The sequence below is a fragment of the Phyllobates terribilis genome, unplaced genomic scaffold, assembly GCF_046119375.1.
Source record: "Phyllobates terribilis strain yellow unplaced genomic scaffold, ASM4611937v1 Scaffold_10__3_contigs__length_209671492, whole genome shotgun sequence".
NCBI lineage: Eukaryota > Metazoa > Chordata > Amphibia > Anura > Dendrobatidae > Phyllobates > Phyllobates terribilis.
This window is the reverse complement of record NW_027362770.1, coordinates 79281853-79300233: the sequence shown is the minus strand read 5'-3', so window position 1 is coordinate 79300233 and position 18381 is coordinate 79281853. Positions and strand designations below refer to the sequence as shown.

Below are 18381 nucleotides of genomic sequence, written 5' to 3'. Positions count from 1 at the left end.
TGTGACAATGGTCATAACCTGTTGGTGGCTCTGAAGCTTGGCAAACGCGCACACATACCATGCCCGGCCCATGTGCTCAACCTAGTGTTCAGCGGTTTCTCAAAACCTTCCCAGATCTGCCTGAGTTGCTTGTGAAAATATGCCGTATGTGTGCCCATTTCAGAAAGTCACCTGCAGCTTCACACTGTGCTTCAGCAGCTTTCAGCTCATTGACTGGTGTGCGATGTCACCACACGTTGGAACTCAACGTTGCAGATGTTGGGAAGGATTTGTGAGCAGCAGAGGTCAGTTGTTGAGTACCAGCTTCAACACGCCTGCCGGTATTCATGTCAGCCTCCACATATAAGAGCTGATGAGTGGGCATGGATATCTAACATCTGTGCCGTCCTCCAAAACTTTGAGGACTCCACCAAGATAGTGAGTGGCGAAGACGCCATAATTAGTGTCACCATCCCGCTTCTCTGTCTACTGAAAAGCTCGCTGCTCACAATTAAAGAGGAGGCATTGCAGGCGGAGAACAATGAGATGGAGCAAGAAGCCATACAGGGTGATGCCACACAGCCCAGCCTCATCTCATCTCAACGCGGATTGGGGGATAATGAGGAGGAGGAAGAGGAGCTCTTTTCCTGTGCTACAGACAGTACTACCCACACAACAGTCATACCATCTGTTCAGCGTCCTCTTGGTCGGGACAGGGAAGTCTTGGCTGTTGGAAGTCTGGCACACATGGCTGACTTTATGATCCGCAGCCTTTCCCGTGATCCTCGCGTTGCACACATTTTGGGTGACAGTAATTACTGGTTGGTCACACTTTTAGGCCCATGCTACAAAAAGAACTTTCTAGCTCTCCTTCCCATGGCGAAGAGGTCTAGTAAAATGTTGCAGTACCTTGTTAAAGAATTCTTAAAAAAATTCCCATCTGAAAACGCTGGCGGCAGATGTCACATTTCCTTTGACAGCCAAGGAGTACAGGCGAGGGAGACACAAATAAGATGCAGCAGAAGCAGGGGAACATTGTCAAAGGTGTTTTGAGACAGTTTTCTCAGACCCTCCCAGCATCAAAGACATGATGCGCAGGGTTCTCTGCCCAGGAGGGAACAGTTTTGGAAGATGCTGAAGGACTACCTTGCCGACTGTACCAACGTCCTCTGTGATTCCTCTCTGCCTTATAACAATTGGGTATCCAAACTGGACACGTGGCAAGAACTGTCTCTCTACGCCTTGGAGGTCCTGGCCTGCACTGCCACTAACGTTTTGTCCGAGCAGGTTTTTAGTGCCGCCAGGGGCATTATAACTGAGAGGCGCATCCGCCTGTCAACTGAAAATGCTGAAAGAAGGAACAAGGGCTGGATTGGGCCAGACTTCTCAACACCACCAGATGATAGCAGCAGAACATAAAGTCAAATCCAGTGTTTTTTTTGGGGGTGTCTATTCCCTTGCACCTCTTCACACCCAGACATGGGTATACGCGTCCTGATTTTGTCTATGTTATGTCACCCTTCTCCTTTTCCTCCACCATATCAACACGGTGACCATCATGCAACACCCACATAATTTTTTTAAGGGTGTTTATGATGCCCGTAGGAAATTTTTTTAGAGGCCTACCTCTAATATACTGTATGTTATACAGTATGTTCATGTATACCCCCAGGGGTAAATGTTTTTCATTTTTGCACTTGGTGCATGGGCATTACCACTATAGGAGACCCACTCCTTAATAATGGGAACAATTTTTTTTAATGAGGACCTCCTCTATGTCTCTTAAAAGGGGTATTGGGGTGCGTCCAAATTTTTGGCAGCCCTTGCAGTCACTGAAAGGCATTACCACTATAGGAGACCTACTCCTTAATAATGGAAATATTTTTTTAATTAGGCCCTCCTCTACGTCTCTTCAAAGGGGTATTGGAGTGCGTCCAAATTTTTGGCAGCCCTTGCAGTCACTGCATGGGCATTACCACTATAGGAGACCCACTCCTTAATAATGCAAATATTTTTTAATGAGGCCCTCCTCTACGTCTCTTCAAAGGGGTATTGGAGTGCGTCCAAATTTTTGGCAGCCCTTGCAGTCACTGCATGCACAATAACAGTATAGGAGACCTACTCCTTCATAATGGGAATTTTTTTTTACTGAGGCCCTATGTCTCTTCAAAGGGGCATTGGGGTGCGTCCAAATTTTTGTCAGCCTTTGCAGTCACTGCATATGCAATAACAATTTGGGAGACGCACTCCTTAGTAATGGGAACAACAAAACAGTTTTAGGAAGTTTCGCCCCCAGCAGTTCGCCCCCAGCAATTTGCCCCCAGCAGTTCACCCCCATCTGTTCACCCCCAGGTACATTTCGCCCCCAGGAAGATTCACCCCTGCACATTTTGCCCCCGGACGCTTCAAACTGGGGACGATATGTGCGGGGGTGAGATGTGCGGGGGCAAAACATCCTGGGGGCCAAATGCTGGGGACGAAATGTGCGGGGGTAAAATGTACCCGGGCGCAAATTGTTGGGGGCGAACTGCTAGGGGCAAACTGCTGGGGGTGAACTGCTGGGGGCGAAACATCCAAATCCCGTATAATTACTGCAGCTATTAATCTCAGTGCTACATATCTCCACTCTAGTAGTTTGCCAGTTACTTTGTCACAACATATACATACAGCATCACTTGGGGGTGTGACTTAGGGAATTTAGATTGTCATTATGTAATAGGAGGCAGTAACATCTCAGAAGAATGCTTGCAGAATGTGCCATTAGTGAAGAGACTGCCATCTGCTGGCCAGGCGAAATCAAGCTGAAGAAAGTTGTGCTGAAAGATTTGAAGAGGGAGTAAATTCAGATGCCGGACCTGATCAGGTGACCCACAGAAGGGATTTCCTGGATTTAAAAGCCCTGCGCGCCAAATCGCAGGTAGATTTGGAGCCAAGCTGCAGAGGAGACGTGCTTTAGAGGTGTTGCAGAGCCCAGTGTGGCAGGCCTCAGCCGGAGGCTTTCGTCACCTAAGTGCCAGATGCCACCTGATAAGGTCTGGACCCCTTACAGAAGTGCCCCAAGTTCTGCGCATGTTGGCCAGACCCTGGACCTGCACTCTGCACTGATTAAGTTCCCAGGATCCCACGTCGCCTGTTAAGAACCGAGGTCTGGACCCCCTTTCCTCAAGCATGAGAGACTCCCGTTGACGGTCAAGCCGAGAAGAGCTGAGAGAAGACTGCGTCAGGGGAGACGTGCCAGTGATAGCGGAAGAAAAGCGCGAGTGAGCAGGGCTGTCACTTCCAGCTCTTCATTACGGTACCGGGGACAGTTAGGATTAGGTCTTCAGGTTGGGAGGGGGCCTGCTGGGGCGTGGGAGGCTCAACGGGACTTGATTACTTACAGTAAAGACCAAAAGTTTGGACACACCTTCTCATTTAAAGATATTTCTGTATTTTCATGACTTTGAAAATTGTACATTCACACTGAAGGCATCAAAGCTATGAATTAATACATGTGGAATTACATACTTAACAAAAAAGTGTGAAACAACTGAAATTATGTTTTATATTCTAGGTTCTTCAAAGTAGCTACCTTTTGCTTTGATGACTGCTTTGCGCACTCTTGGCATTTTCTTGATGAGCTTCAAGAGGTAGTCACTGGAAATGGTTTTCACTTCACAGGTGTGCCCTGTCAGGTTTAATAAGTGGGATTTCTTGCCTTATAAATGGGGTTGGGACCATCAGTTGTGTTGTGCAGAAGTCAGGTGGATACACAGTTGATAGTCCTACTGAATAGATTGTTAGAATTTGTATTATGGCAAGAAAAAAGCAGCTAAGTAAAGAAAAACAAGTGGCCATCATTACTTTAAGAAATGAAGGTCAGTGAGTCCGAAAAATTGGGCAAACTTTGAAAGTGTCCTCAAGTACAGTTGAAAAAACCATCAGGCGCTACAAAGAAACTGGCTCACATGAGGACCGCCCCAGGAAAGGAAGACCAAGAGTCACCTCTGCTTCTGAGGATAAGTTTATCCGAGTCACCAGCCTCAGAAATCGCAGGTTAACAGCAGCTCAGATTAGAGACCAGGTCAATGCCACAGAGAGTTCTAGCAGCAGACACATCTCTACAACAACTGTTAAGAGGAGACTTTGTGCAGCAGGCCTTCATGGTAAAATAGCTGCTAGGAAACCACTGCTGAGGACAGGCAACAAACAGAAGAGACTTGTTTGGGCTAAAGAACACAAGGAATGGACATTCGACCAGTGGAAATCTGTGCTTTGGTCTGATGAGTCCAAATTTGAGATCTTTGGTTCCAACCACCGTGTCTTTGTTCGACGCAGAAAAGGTGAACGGATGGACTCTACATGCCTGGTTCCCACCGTGAAGCATGGAGGAGGAGGTGTGATGGTGTGGGGGTGCTTTGCTGGTGACACTCTTGGGGATTTATTCAAAATTGAAGGCATACTGAACCAGCATGGCTACCACAGCATCTTGCAGCGGCATGCTATTCCATCCGGTTTGCATTTAGTTGGACCATTATTTATTTTTCAACAGAACAATGACCCCAAACACACCTCCAGGCTGTGTAAGGGCTATTTGACCAAGAAGGAGAGTGATGGGGTGCTACGCCAGATGATCTGGCCTCCACAGTCACCAGACCTGAACCCAATCGAGATGGTTTGGGGTGAGCTGGACCGCAGAGTGAAGGCAAAAGGGCCAACAAGTGCTAAGCATCTCTGGGAACTCCTTCAAGATTGTTGGAAGACCATTTCCGGTGACTACCTCTTGAAGCTCATCAAGAGAATGCCAAGAGTGTGCAAAGCAGTCATCAAAGCAAAAGGTAGCTACTTTGAAGAACCTAGAATATAAGACATATTTTCAGATGTTTCACACTTTTTTGTTAGGAATATAATACCACATGTATTAATTCATAGTTTTGATGCCTTCAGTGTGAATGTACAATTTTCATAGTCATGAAAATACAGAAAAATCTTTAAATGAGAAGGTGTGTCCAAACTTTTGGTCTGTACTGTATATCCGAAAGAGACTTGCGGCCTAGCTGAAATAACCAGTGACCCCCTCTAGGGCCTTATAAAGAGAAAAAGAACTTTGGTTTTGACTCCCATGACTGGGTGCACCCCATTACAGAACTTTACTATTACTTACTGAAAAACTTATTTTTGTTATTTCAAGTTACTGTTAATTTTCATTGCTACTAACCCCTTAAAGATAATTGTTATATATATATAAAGTGGTTATATCAACCCCTGACTGCTTCCACCTCATGGCCTCATGGCATTCCAGTACCTGTGCTACAATTACTCACTAGCTCAATTGGAGCTCACAACAATGTATGTAAATACATTGCTGCTATATAAGAAAGAATAATAAATACCTGTCGTGTCATATGATTTTTAAAAATAAACTTCCATTTGACCAGTATTTCTTCCCATTATATGACTTGCATCCTACATTACTACTCTAGAGGTGACCAAGACTAATTATTATGATGTCTCCCATACCAAGAACATAAAGAAGGGTAGCTAATGCTTCCCTGTCTTTCTTTAGCATAACTTCAAAAGAAGCAGCTGCATTATAGGCTATTATATGGCAGTAGTGAGCAGTTTAGCTGTGAATCCAGTACTAGAAAAAAACACTTACTATGTGCAGCAGCAGTGTCCCTTTTGGCTCTCCCTTTGTTTCTCTGCAGCAGATCCCTCCATCTCTACTCTTCTCTATTGAATTCTATCGCCAATTACCAGGCGTGTAATGATCGTGGTCGCAGATCGGGCCCGTAGAGTCAGAGTGGGCCTGCCGATGCCTGTGCCATTTTCAGGTAAATGTGGGCCCCCTGCCACCCCTCCACCCTCCCAATGACAGCTATGGAGGAGGTAAAAAACACTGTTTGCCGAGGCATTGAGGACAGATCAGAAAAATATATATTTTTTTAAATGTGTTTGATGAGAGTGTCAGGACAGGGGACATTATTACAGGAAGGGGCTAGAATGGGACATTATTACTGGATGAGTCCAAGACAAGGTACATTGTTTCACGATGAGGCAAGTACATGGGACATTCCTACAAATTGAGGCGGTATGGGGGACATTATTACAGGAAGAGGCCAGTATGTGGGTCAATGATACAGTATGGTGCCAGGACAGGGAACAATGCTACAAGATGAGGTAAGTATGCAACACATTGCTACAGGAAGGGACCAGGAAGGGTGATATTATTAAATAAAGGGCACAGGGAAAGAGCCAGGATATTGGACCTTATTACATGAAGAGCCCAGCATGTAGAACATTGTTACATTATGATACCATTATATGGGACATTGCTAAAGGATGGGCCAGGATGGGATACATTATTACAGGATGGGGTAATAATGGGAAATATTATAGGACAAGACAATGACGAGGGATATTATTAAAGAAAGGGGCCAAGATGGGAAACACTATTGAAGAAAGGGGCAAGGATGTGGGAAATTATTAAAGCAAAAAATACAGGGTGGGGCTAGGATGGGGGACATTACTACAGGATGTGGGACATTATTACTGGAAGGGGTCAATATGGAAGACATTATTAGAGTATAGGATGGGGCCAGAACGGGGGATATTATTGTAGGATGAGGCCCAGGATGGGAGACATTATTATAGGATGGACCACAGAACATGTGACATTATTGCATGGCAGGACCCAGGCAGGGACATTATTACAGGATAGGGACCATTATTACAGGACGGACGACATTACTACAGGTTGGCAGTCATTATGACAGAATGGGAACATTCTTAAAGGGGTCCATACATCTGACAAACATTCTGGTGTGGGGCCTGGCCAAAATATTACACAGGGCCCATAGGACTCTAGTTACATTACTTGAAATAACTGTACATGTTCACTCAGTGACCTGATACGCCATCTTCATCTTCACCTCACTTAAGATGGATTTTAAAAGTTAACTAAGCGTTAGTGGTGGGGGGATAATAAAATTCTTTAATATAGCCTATCCAGCACTGTACAAGCAAAAAGAAAAAATAGGTGGAGTGCTTAGATGAATATTTGCCTTCAAATAGTACAAAATGAAAACCACTAAAGAAAATAATTTAAATTATACAAATAAAGTTATTAAACCTTCATAAAGAAATACATTTAAAAATAAAATGTGTACTCACTGAAAGAATGTCTTCAGCATCTGGAATATGCCTACAAGAAAGTTGAGGAACACAAAGGGTTACATACTCAGCTTAGGTCAAAGTTACAACTTGCTGAGTCAATTTAACTACTTGTGTACTGGCAGACATCTTAAAATGTTGGGCACATCCATATATGACTTTGCAACAATGTTCTCCTCATAGAGAAGACAGAGATGGTTCATTGCCATCTCTGCCTTTCTAATTGCTGTACCAAAAAAGGCTAAACCAGTGTTGTGTATCAGAAGCACTAACAGCTCTTCCTCCTGTCCTAATGATAAAGTAATCTCCAGGAGCCAGGAGGAAGCAGGAGCTGCCGGGACGTAGCAAATCCAGATCAACTTTGCAGTGCAGGTAGGAGGCTGAATTTATTTTACCCCAAACTGGATAAAAAAAAACATACTAGAATAAACAACTACTAATACACTTTGATAAAGTTAAAAAAACAAAACAGATACAGACTTATAAATAACTCATCAAAACTTATGATAATGGAAAATAACCAAGAAAATAACAAAAATAAATATAATTTTTAAGAAGAAAAATATAAAAACACCCCATAAAACCTGAAAAAATAGACAGTGTGGTCAGAGGTAAATCACATTATGGAAAAAAATATAATAAATGACAAAACATAATAACTCCATCAAGAAATAGAGAAGGGGGAAGGGGGTGGAATTCTAAACAACTGCACAAGGTAATATACATGTGCTTCTCACCTGGACAGGTTAATGCGAAATGCGTGTCGGGCTTTAGGGCAGTGTGATCTGGTACATCTGTTACAATGTACCAACATTGGGAATGGCGTTTGCTGGTGGGTAAGGGTGTCCCTGCACTACTGCACTTTACCCTATTCACCTTTGGGACATTTTCCATTTTTTTGCTTCAGTTTTTTTCTCCCCTTCTTCCAAGAAACATTCCTTTTATATTTTTTTGCCAATATAGCCGTTTGAAGGCTTGTTTATTGTAGTATGAGAATTCATTCTGCCACATAATGTACTGGAAAATGAGATAAAAAATCTGAGTACAGTAAAATTGCAAAAAAAGTGCAATTCCACAATTGTTTTTTGTTTTTTTTATTTATGTTTTGTTATTTATGTTCACTATATGTAAAACTGACCAGGCAGTATGATTCTCCAGCTCTACATATGCAGATATATATTTTTTATTTAACTGGTGAAAAAAAAAATGGAAATTTTTAAGAAAAAACAGAGATTGACAGAGGGATTTAGCATGTTAACAGCCATGAGCGGAGCAATGCTCCACTCATGGCTGTTAAAAGCACATAATGGCTGGTTAAATCAGCTTTCCTGTGTCGGGAAAGATGCGGGCTCAGCGTGTGAGTCCACATCAAAGGCAGGGACATGACATATGATTTACGTGTATGTGATATGTCGTGAAGGGGTTAATACAATTGAGGGATACCTTGTTGCTATTTTTTGCAATTTATAATTATTTATTATTTGGCTACTTTTTGTGAGGTCATCTACTGAATGTTCACAATTCTCACCAGTCAATCATGTCCTTGGTTCCCTTAATAAACAGGTGCTCCTCACAAAATTAGAATATCATCATAAAGTTAATTTATTTCGGTTCTTCAATACAAAAAGTGAAACTCATATATTATATAGAGTCATTACAAACAGAGTGATCTATTTCAAGTGTTTATTTCTGTTAATGTTGATGATTATGGCTTGCAGCCAATGAAAATACAAAAGTCATTATCTCAGTAAATTAGAATAATTAACAAAAAACACCTGCAAAGGCTTTCTACGCGTTTAAAAGGGTCCCTTAGTCTGTTTCAGTAGGCTATACAATCATGGGGAAGACTGCTGACTTGACAGATGTCCAGAAGGCAGTCACTGACACACTCCACAAGGAGGGTAAGCCACAAAAGGTCATTGCTAAAGAAGCTGGCTGTTCACAAAGTGCTGTATCCAAGCATATTAATGGAAAGTTGAGTGGAAGGAAAAAGTGGGATAGAAAATGGTGCACAAGCAACCGAGATAACCGCAGCCTTGAAAGGATTAAGAAAAGGCTATTCAAAAATTTGGGGGAGATTCACAAGGAGTGGACTGCTGCTGGAGTAATTGCTTTAAGAGCCACCACACACAGATGTATCCAGAAAATTTTGCATTTCACTTGTAAATCAAGGTCACAGAGTCTGGAGGAAGAGTGGAGAGGCGCACAGTCCAAGCTGCTTGAGGTCTAGTGAGATGTTTCCACAATCAGTGATGGTTTGGGGAGCCATGTCATCTGCTGGTGTAGGTCCACTGTGTTTTATCAAGGCCAAAGTCCGCGCAGCCGTCTACCAGGAAATTTTAGAGCATTTCATGCTTCCCTCTGCCGACAAGCTTTTTGGAGATGTAAACTTCATTCTCCAGCAGGACTTGGCACCTGTCTACACTGCCAAAAGTACCAATACCTGGTTTACAAACAACAGTATCACTGTGCTTGATTGGCCAGCAAACTCGCCTGACCTTAACCCCATAGAGAATATATGGGATATGGTCAAGAGGAAGATGAGAGTCACCAACAATGCAGACAAGTTGAAGGCTGCTATCAAAGCAACCTGGGCTTCCATAACACCTCAGCAGTGCCACAGGCTGATCGCCTCCATGCCACGCCGCATTGATGCAGTAATTGATGCAAAAGGAGCCCCGACCAAGTATTGAGTGCATTTACTGAACATGCATTTCAGTAGGTCAACATTTCGGATTTTATAAACATTTTTCAAGCTGTTGTTATAAAGTATTCTAATTTACTGAGATAATGACTTTTGTGTTTTCATTGGCTGTAAGCCATAATCATCAACATTAACAGAAATAAACACTTGAAATAGATCACTCTGTTTGTAATGACTCTATATAATATATGAGTTTCACTTTTTGTATTTAAGAACTGAAATAAATTAACTTTTTGATGATATTCTAATTTAGTGAGAAGCACTTGTATATAATGATGTCAAATATGTTATAAAAGAAATTTAAAAAAAGAGAGGAGTTCAATATTTAGAACCTTTAATTGTATTAACTTCATGGTAATGGACATTCATTACTGGCTATATGATTTCTTTATATACTGTATGTCAACCTAATCTGTTTTCATGTCTATGATCAGCTTTCCGGCAACCTGTGTATTCCCTTTTGTGTTCCCTTCTTGAATATGGTGATTCATTCTTCCTTTGGGCACGCGTGTGAGCTGGGACGTCTAATCGGAATGCACACTTTTCGCACTTGCGCAGTGTGTCTTCCTGGTCAACGGGCACGACGAACGATGAGGTGACGGACAGCTCTCATATGTCTATGATACACAGGTGAGCTAGGGTTAAGAACCAAAATTTAAGGTGACTCAAGACACTGGGCAGTGTGGTCTGTTACATTGGTACTTTGACTATGGCATTTGCTGGTGGGTAAGCGTGTCCCTGCACTTTAATACAATTGAGGGGTTCCTTGTGGTTATTTATTGTTATTTAGAATTATTTATTATTTGGTTACTTTTTGTGAGGTCATCTAATGAATTGTTCACAATTCTTTCTAGGCAATCATGTCCTTGGTTCCCTGATTATATATATTACCTTGTGCAGTAGTTCATAATTTCATACCCTTTCCCCCGCCTCTTTTTCTTGATGGAGTCATGTTTTGTCATTTATTATATTATTTTTTGCCAGAATTTGATTTAGCTCTGACCACAATGTCTATTTTTCAGGTTTTATGGAGTGTTTTTATATTTTTCCTTCTGTTTTTGTGCATTGTAATCAATAAAATTATATTTATTTTTGTTAAATATTTTCTTGGTTATTTTCCATTAATATCAGTTTTGATGAGTTATAGGTTTATATTGCCCTGTTAGGCTATGTTTCCACGATGAGCTTTTGTTGAGTTTTTGATGCTGCGTATTTTTGCTTTTACAAAAAAGAAGCGTTTTACAGTTCCAGTAAAGCAGATGGGATTTATAGAAATCTCATGCCCACTGTGCTTCTTTTTAATGCAGTGGTGCATGTTTCAAATCTACAGCATGTTAATCTCTCTTGTGGGTACGCTGAGTTTTCTGTGTAGATTTCCCCCATAGAATTGCATTATTTGCGGAAATTTCACAGGTAAAAAACGCACACGGTTTAAGTGCGTTTCCGCTGCAGAAAAGCGGCAAAATGCATGTAATCCGCACCCAAATATAGCAATAAAGTTTTATAAAAGTCAAATACCAGGAAGTACCAAAAACAAAACACCTTTATTTAAAACATGACATACCAACAAGAGACAAAAACTGCAGCGTCAAAAATGGGATAAAAACGCACCTAAAAAACACACACAAAAACGCAATGAAACAAATGTAACCTAATTTACATAATAGGTTCAGAAATGGTGCAGAAAATCTGCATTGTCGAAAACTCTCAAAAAGCTCATCATGGCAATGTAACCTTACTTGAATTATCAAGGAGGAGTGATGAGTCCAACTGCCAAATCCTACTCATCACTCCAATAAAAACCGTCCCGGAACTACCATAAATAAAACGGCTCAGCAGCTAAGCAGCTGCACAAACCAGTACTAAACGGCTTTTAATATTTCACTCAGCTTAACTTTCTGGGAGAGACAGACACTCCGTCCAGTATCTTCCCTGTCGGCTGACTACAATATATAAATATTTATATATATGTATATATATTGTGACAAACTCATTGGCAAAGTACTGGAAGGGCTATTTGCTTCAGTGATGTGAAACCTTGAAGTTTTCTCCAGCATGTTATGTGCTGAGGGGCTAATTTTTTAATGGGCTAGGTTTTTATATGAACAGCTGTAGTGCGGGTGGGAGGCTGTTTACCATATCTCCATACCAGGGTGTGGCCAGGTTATCGCCAGCCTTTTGAATCAATCAGTGTTCGGTAGGGCTGTAGAGAGGAACTCCAGTGCTTTGTGTCCTGACAAGGAAAAGCTGAACTGTTTGTTTGCTAAACTCTGAGCGAGAGAATCCTCGCTACCACAAGGACTGTGCTTTGTGCTACCACTTCCCTATTTTTGCCCAAAGGGCCATGTTTATTTTTACTTCACCACGGTTTATGCAGCCTGTATAGTAAACCTGGGAAGAATTTAAATACTCAGTGTTCTCGTGTCTACCTCCATGTGCTGTCGAGTGAGCCGGTCTACCACTATATATATATATATATATATATATATATATATATATATATATATACATATGTATATGTGTATATATATATATATATATATATATATAAAAATGTATATATATTGTGGTACAATAATGAGGCACAGTCCCCTTAGGGTCAAAACAGGCTAAGAAAGAAAAGCTTTACTTGAAAGTTAATTAAAATGACAAAGTCTATATATATATATATATATATATATATATATATATATATATATATATATATATATATATACACCGCTCAAAAAAATAAAGGGAACACTTAAACAACAGAATATAACTCCAAGTAAATCAAATTTCTGTGAAATCAAACTGTCCACTTAGGAAGCAACACTGTTTGGCAATCAATTTCACATGCTGTTGGGCAAATGGAATAGACAATAGATGTAAATTATTGGCAATTATCAAGACATCCTCAAAAGAGTGGTTCTGCAGGTGGGGACCACAGACCACATCTCAGTACCAAAGCTTTCTGGCTGATGTTTTGGACATTTTTGAATGTTGGTTGTGCTTTTACACTCGTGGTAGCATGAGACGGACTTTACAACCCACAGAAGTTGCTCAGGTAGTGCAGCTCATCCAGGACGGCACATCAATGTGAGCTGTGGCAAGAAGGTTTGCTGTTGTCTGCCAGCGTAGTGTCCAGAGGCTGGAGGCGCTACCAGGAAACAGGCCAGTACACCAGGAGACCTGGAGGGGGCCGTAGGAGGGCAACAACCTAGCAGCAGGACCGCTATCTTCGCCTTTGTGCAAAGATAAACAGGAGGAGCACTGCCAGAGCCCTGCAAAATGACCTCCAGCAGGCCACAAATGTGCATGTGTCTGCACAAACAGTTAGAAACCGACGCCATGAGAATGGTATGAGGGCCCAACGTCCACAGATGGGGGTTGTGCTCACAGCCCAACACCATGCAGGACACTTGGCATTTTCCACAGAACACCAGGATTGGCAAAGTCGCCACTGGCGCTCTGTGCTCTTCACACATGAAAGCAGGTTCACACTGAGCACATGTGACAGACGTGACAGAATCTGGAGACGCCGTGGAGAGCGATCTGCTGCCTGCAACATCCTTCAGCATGACTGGTTTGGCAGTGTGGCAGTAATGGTGTGGGGTGGCATTTCTTTGGAGGGCCGCACAGCCCTTCATGTGCTCACCAGAGGTAGCCTGACTGCCATTAGGTACCAAGATGAGATCCTCAGACACCCTGTGAGACTATATGCTGGTGCGGTTGGCCCTGGGTTCCTCCTAATGCAGGACAATGCCAGACCTCATGTGGCTGGAGTGTGTTAGCAGTTCCGGCAAGATGAAGTCATTGACGCTATGGACTGGCCCGCCAGTTCCCCAGACCTGAATCTAATTGAGCACAATCTGGGACATCATGTCTCGCTCCATCCACCAACATCACGTTGCACCACAGACTGTCCAGGAGTTGGTGGATGCTTTAGTCCAGGTCTGGGAGGAGATCCCACAGGAGACTATCCACAACCTCATCAGGAGCATGCCCAGGCGTTGTAGGGAGGTCATACAGGCACGTGGAGGCCACACACAATACTGAGCCTCATTTTGACTTGTTTTAAGGACATTACATCAAAGTTGGATCAGCCTGTAGTGTGTTTTTCCACTTTAATTTTGGGGGTGACTCCAAATGCAGGCCTCCATTGGTTAATAAATTTGATTTCCATTGATGATTTTTGTGTGATTTTGTTGTCAGCACATTCAACTTTGTACAGAATAAAGTATTCAATGAGAATATTTCATTCATTCAGATCTAGGATGTGTTATTTGAGCGTTCCCTTTATTTTTTTGAGCAGTGTATATATTTCTAGTTTTACAGACTGCCTTGCTTGCATAGTCTTCTCTACTGGTGCCTCTTACAGAGTGACACTTACCCTGCATAGTTTGATTTTATGGCTGGAGACTGACTTGGCAGTGCAGGTTTCCGTAAATGTTCTGTCTTTCCTGAAGGCCTAAACACATATTTGTTATTATTGGTTATATATATGTACAAATAATATGACTTCATTAAAAGAATGTAGCCCAGAGGGAAGAGTCATACACAGCGTGGACAATAATTCACTGGAATCAAATGGCACACTTTGTCTTTCTTGGCCACAACGTAATACCACACATTTATTTACAGTGCTCCAAAATAATGATATTAATTTACAGTACTGCAGAATAATGACTGAAGTTAACACTAGTAATCAAAAGTTCAGGGCTTTTTAGGTGTACTTCATGTACAGAGACAGTACAACACAGCTCCATTTCCATTTGCAGTTGCAATTCTCAGGTACAGCAATTCAGACCAGATTCGGGCACCAGTCTTTAGCATCAGTGAACACATACAGTGTACAGAGCTACATTGTTCCAACTATGCACAATGTGTACATATGGTTGCAGCATATGCTGCCAACAGTCAATCGGTGAATCGGTGAATCGGTCAATCGGTTCATGGACCCCTATTAATCTGATACTGATCAATCGTACGAATTTGCATCAATGCCAAAGCTGTAGGCAACCCCTTGATACACTTATCTGTTAACATATTTTAATGTTATTTATTTGTAAAGCAAAGTAGCACGCATATGGTTTTAAAGGGAATCTATCAGCAGGATTTCATACCCCAAACTATCTATAAGTGCATATAGCTCTTTCTTATTACTTTCTAGTCCAATAATATTTTTACATGGCCACTGCATTCCTCCACTAGTGAGAAATAAGCATCTGATATGCAAATGAGGCTGTAGATCTGCAGCCTGTCACTCCAGTTCGATTTTCTGCCCAGTGCCACCTCCTTTTGTTTAACTTCAGGCAAAGAATATGTTGGTGATAGGCAGAGAATAGAGCTGGAGTGACACAGGCTTCAGCTAAAGTCTCATTTACATATCAAGTCAAATGCTAATTTCTCAGAAATGGAAGAAGGGAATATCTTGGTAAAAGGTACTGTTTGACTTATCTTTGAAAGCACTACATGAGTTTGTTTTGGGTGGTGAAACTCTGCTGACAGATTCCCTTTAAGGACGGTATAATGGAATATCAGTTCAGATGGACAGGTAATACTTACAAGAAGGAAATCAAATGGACAATGGAAAAAAACAATCCAATATTACATGAGTCACATGTGTTTTCATAAGCATTACATATATAATTATATGAGCATTACAGTTCCCATATTATTAAAAAAAGCAATTTGTTCTATATATTAAAGGGGTCCGTGGGGTTGCAGTGTGTCGGACACCCAAAGTGATAATGATGACTTCTTCTTGGTATACAGTAGGTCATGAATATTGTAACCCTCAAACACGCAAATGTCTGAGATTCTCTTGTGTGTGGAGGGTGCATTCAAATATGGAGTGTATACCAGAGACTGTATTTTAGAGGTACATTTATTACAAAACAGAGGTTGGATGAAAAAAATCCCTGTTTTAAAAAATATTTTATATTCTTATGTTTGAAATGCACTGTGTGCTACAGTATAATCATTTACCTTATATTTGCAGGTAATGTGACAGCCTAGTAAACACAAACATCACAATTAATTAGTTGTATCATTTTAAGGGCAGATTCAGGAGCAGTAGGTTTTATTACACATTTTCTGTGACTTTTCAATTCATCTGAAAGGGACATGCAGAAATCAAAGTGCATGCCACCATAGCAGATTTGGATGAATGGAAACAATTATGTATATAATGTAAAAATGTATAGAAAAATGACAGAGTACAAAAATAATGATCCCAATGTCATGATTCAAAGCTCAAACAGTACCTCAATAAGTGACATTGAGGAACACATACCCTATAACTACATGCATGCATACATACTCACTCCATATATATTACATACTATTACAGCTACAAATTTGCATATAGGCATGACTGATACATGCAAACACAGTCTCTAGATACATACATTAAATAAAAGCAATAAAAAATATTATAAAAAGTACAGTATGTACCGTATATTCCGGCGTATAAGACGACTTTTGAAGACTGAAAAATCTTCTGTCTAGTCTGGGGTCGTCTTATACGCCGGTAATGCTTTTGAACTTTCAGAAATTGACATGCGGGGATACTCTGGGGGTGTTAATAAGCTGCCGTGGCCGTATCCCTGCCATGTCGGAGTTAATATAAGGTGGAGGGAGTTAAAATACGGCGGCGGTACGTCCAGACAGTCAGCGCTTCTGTGCTGAAACTGACACATGGCTGCGTATTCCCAGCTCCGGACACAGCGCAGGGCTTCTGTGCCGACAGCTTTCACTTGTCACAGAAGCGCTGCGCTGTGTCCGGAGCTGGGAAGTTCGCATCGCTTCTGTGACAATATATGAAAAGCCGGCAATTCAGCAGCGGCATAAGCCGGCACCCGACAATTTAGAATAGAAAGAATAGAGCTTCACACATAGATTAGATAGATAGAAACATGTCAGTCACATATATATGAAGTACAGTGACAGTATTGCTTACTGTACTTGTCATTTAGTGTAAAGGATTTATTAAAACAAATAATAGTGTTTTCATGCACTGTCTCTTTAAAAAAGCCGGCCGGCAATTCAGCAGCGGTACCCGACAATTTATAACAGACAGAATAGAGCTTCACACATAGATTAGATAGATAGAAACATGTCAGTCACATATATATGAAGTACAGTGACAGTGTTGATTACTGTACTTGTCATTTAGTATTAAAATAAAGGATTTATTATTAAAAAAATTGGCGTGGGGTTCCCCTTAATTTTAGGCTCTAGCGGAGGTTAAGCAGACGGCTGGGGCAGATGTTTGAAGCCTGGGAAGGGGGTAATACCCACAGAGCTTCCCAGGCTACTAATATCAGCCCCCAGCTGAATACCTAGTCTTTACTAGCTATTAAAATGGGGAACCCCCCCAAAAAAATGACGTGGGGTCCCCCCTAATTTAATAGCTAGCAAAGGCTAGGCAGACAGCTGGGGGCTGATATTAATAGCCCAGGAAGGGAGCCATGAATATTGGCCCCCTCCCAGGCTAGAAACACCAGCCGTCAGCCGCCCCAGAAATGGCGCATCCATAGGATGCGCCAATTCTGGCACTTAGCCTCGCTCTTCCACGCTGCCCTGGTGCGGTGGCAGGGGGTAATAGGGCTGGGGTTGATGTCAGCTTATAATGCCAGCTGACATCAAGCCCAGGTTAGTAATGGAGAGGCGTCTATAAGACACCCCCATTACTAACCCCATAGTCAAAGTTAAAAAAAAACACAAACACCCAGAATAAAGTCCTTTAATTGAAATAAAGACACAATTCTTTATTGTTCTAAATTAAACCATACCTACCATCACGCCCATTCCAGCTGAAGCCAACGATCTCCTGCAATAAAAGAAAAATAATAAACCAACCTCATCCTTACCTTTCCATGGTTCCCAGGACAGCTTCAGCTCTGCTACATCGAGATGACAGGCTGGACCGCAGCAGAACGCTGCCATCCAGCCTGTCATCCCGCAGACACTGAGAAGCGCAGGCATGCTTGCGCTCCTCAGTGTCTGACTGTGACGGCATCCAGATGAGCCGACAATGAACTCAGCTCACCTCCTGGACGTCCGTCACTGACAGCGTGGGAAACTTCTACTGCGCATGCGGGGAGCAGGAGAATTTTCCCACGCTGTCAGTGACGTGCATGAGGTGAGCCGAGTTCATTGGACATGATCTCGGCTCATCTGGATGCCGTCACAGTCAGACACTGAGGAGCACAAGTATGCCTGCGCTTCTCAGTGTCTGCCGCATGGCAAGCTGAACGGCAGCGTTCTGCTGCGGTGCAGCCTGTCATGTGAATGTAGCAGAGCTGGACCGGTCCTGGGAACCATGGAGAGGTAAGGATGAGGTTGCTTTATTATTTTACTTTTATTGCAGGAGATCGTTGGCTTCAGCTGGAATGGGTGTGATGGTAAGTATGGTTTAATTTAGAACATTAAAAAATTGTGTCTTTATTTCAATTAAAGGACTTTATTCTGGGTGTTGTGTTTTTTTTAATTACTTTACTAGAAATTCATGGCGGTCATGTCTAATATTGGCGTGACCCCATGAATTTCGGGCTTAGGGC

At 42.0% G+C, this 18381-nt stretch overlaps 1 protein-coding gene across 1 annotated transcript in view; it reads right to left on the bottom strand.

Moving 5' to 3' along the window:
* Nucleotides 1-18381, bottom strand: part of LCP2 (lymphocyte cytosolic protein 2) — a 757892-nt gene that overhangs the window by 258316 nt on the left and 481195 nt on the right. The window contains exons 12-14 of the mRNA XM_073649612.1: nt 15806-15831; nt 14208-14285; nt 7132-7162 (exon numbers count right to left, since the gene is read on the bottom strand). Of these exons, the coding sequence (XP_073505713.1) occupies nt 7132-7162; nt 14208-14285; nt 15806-15831 (135 nt within the window). The remainder of the gene's footprint in view (nt 1-7131; nt 7163-14207; nt 14286-15805; nt 15832-18381) is intronic.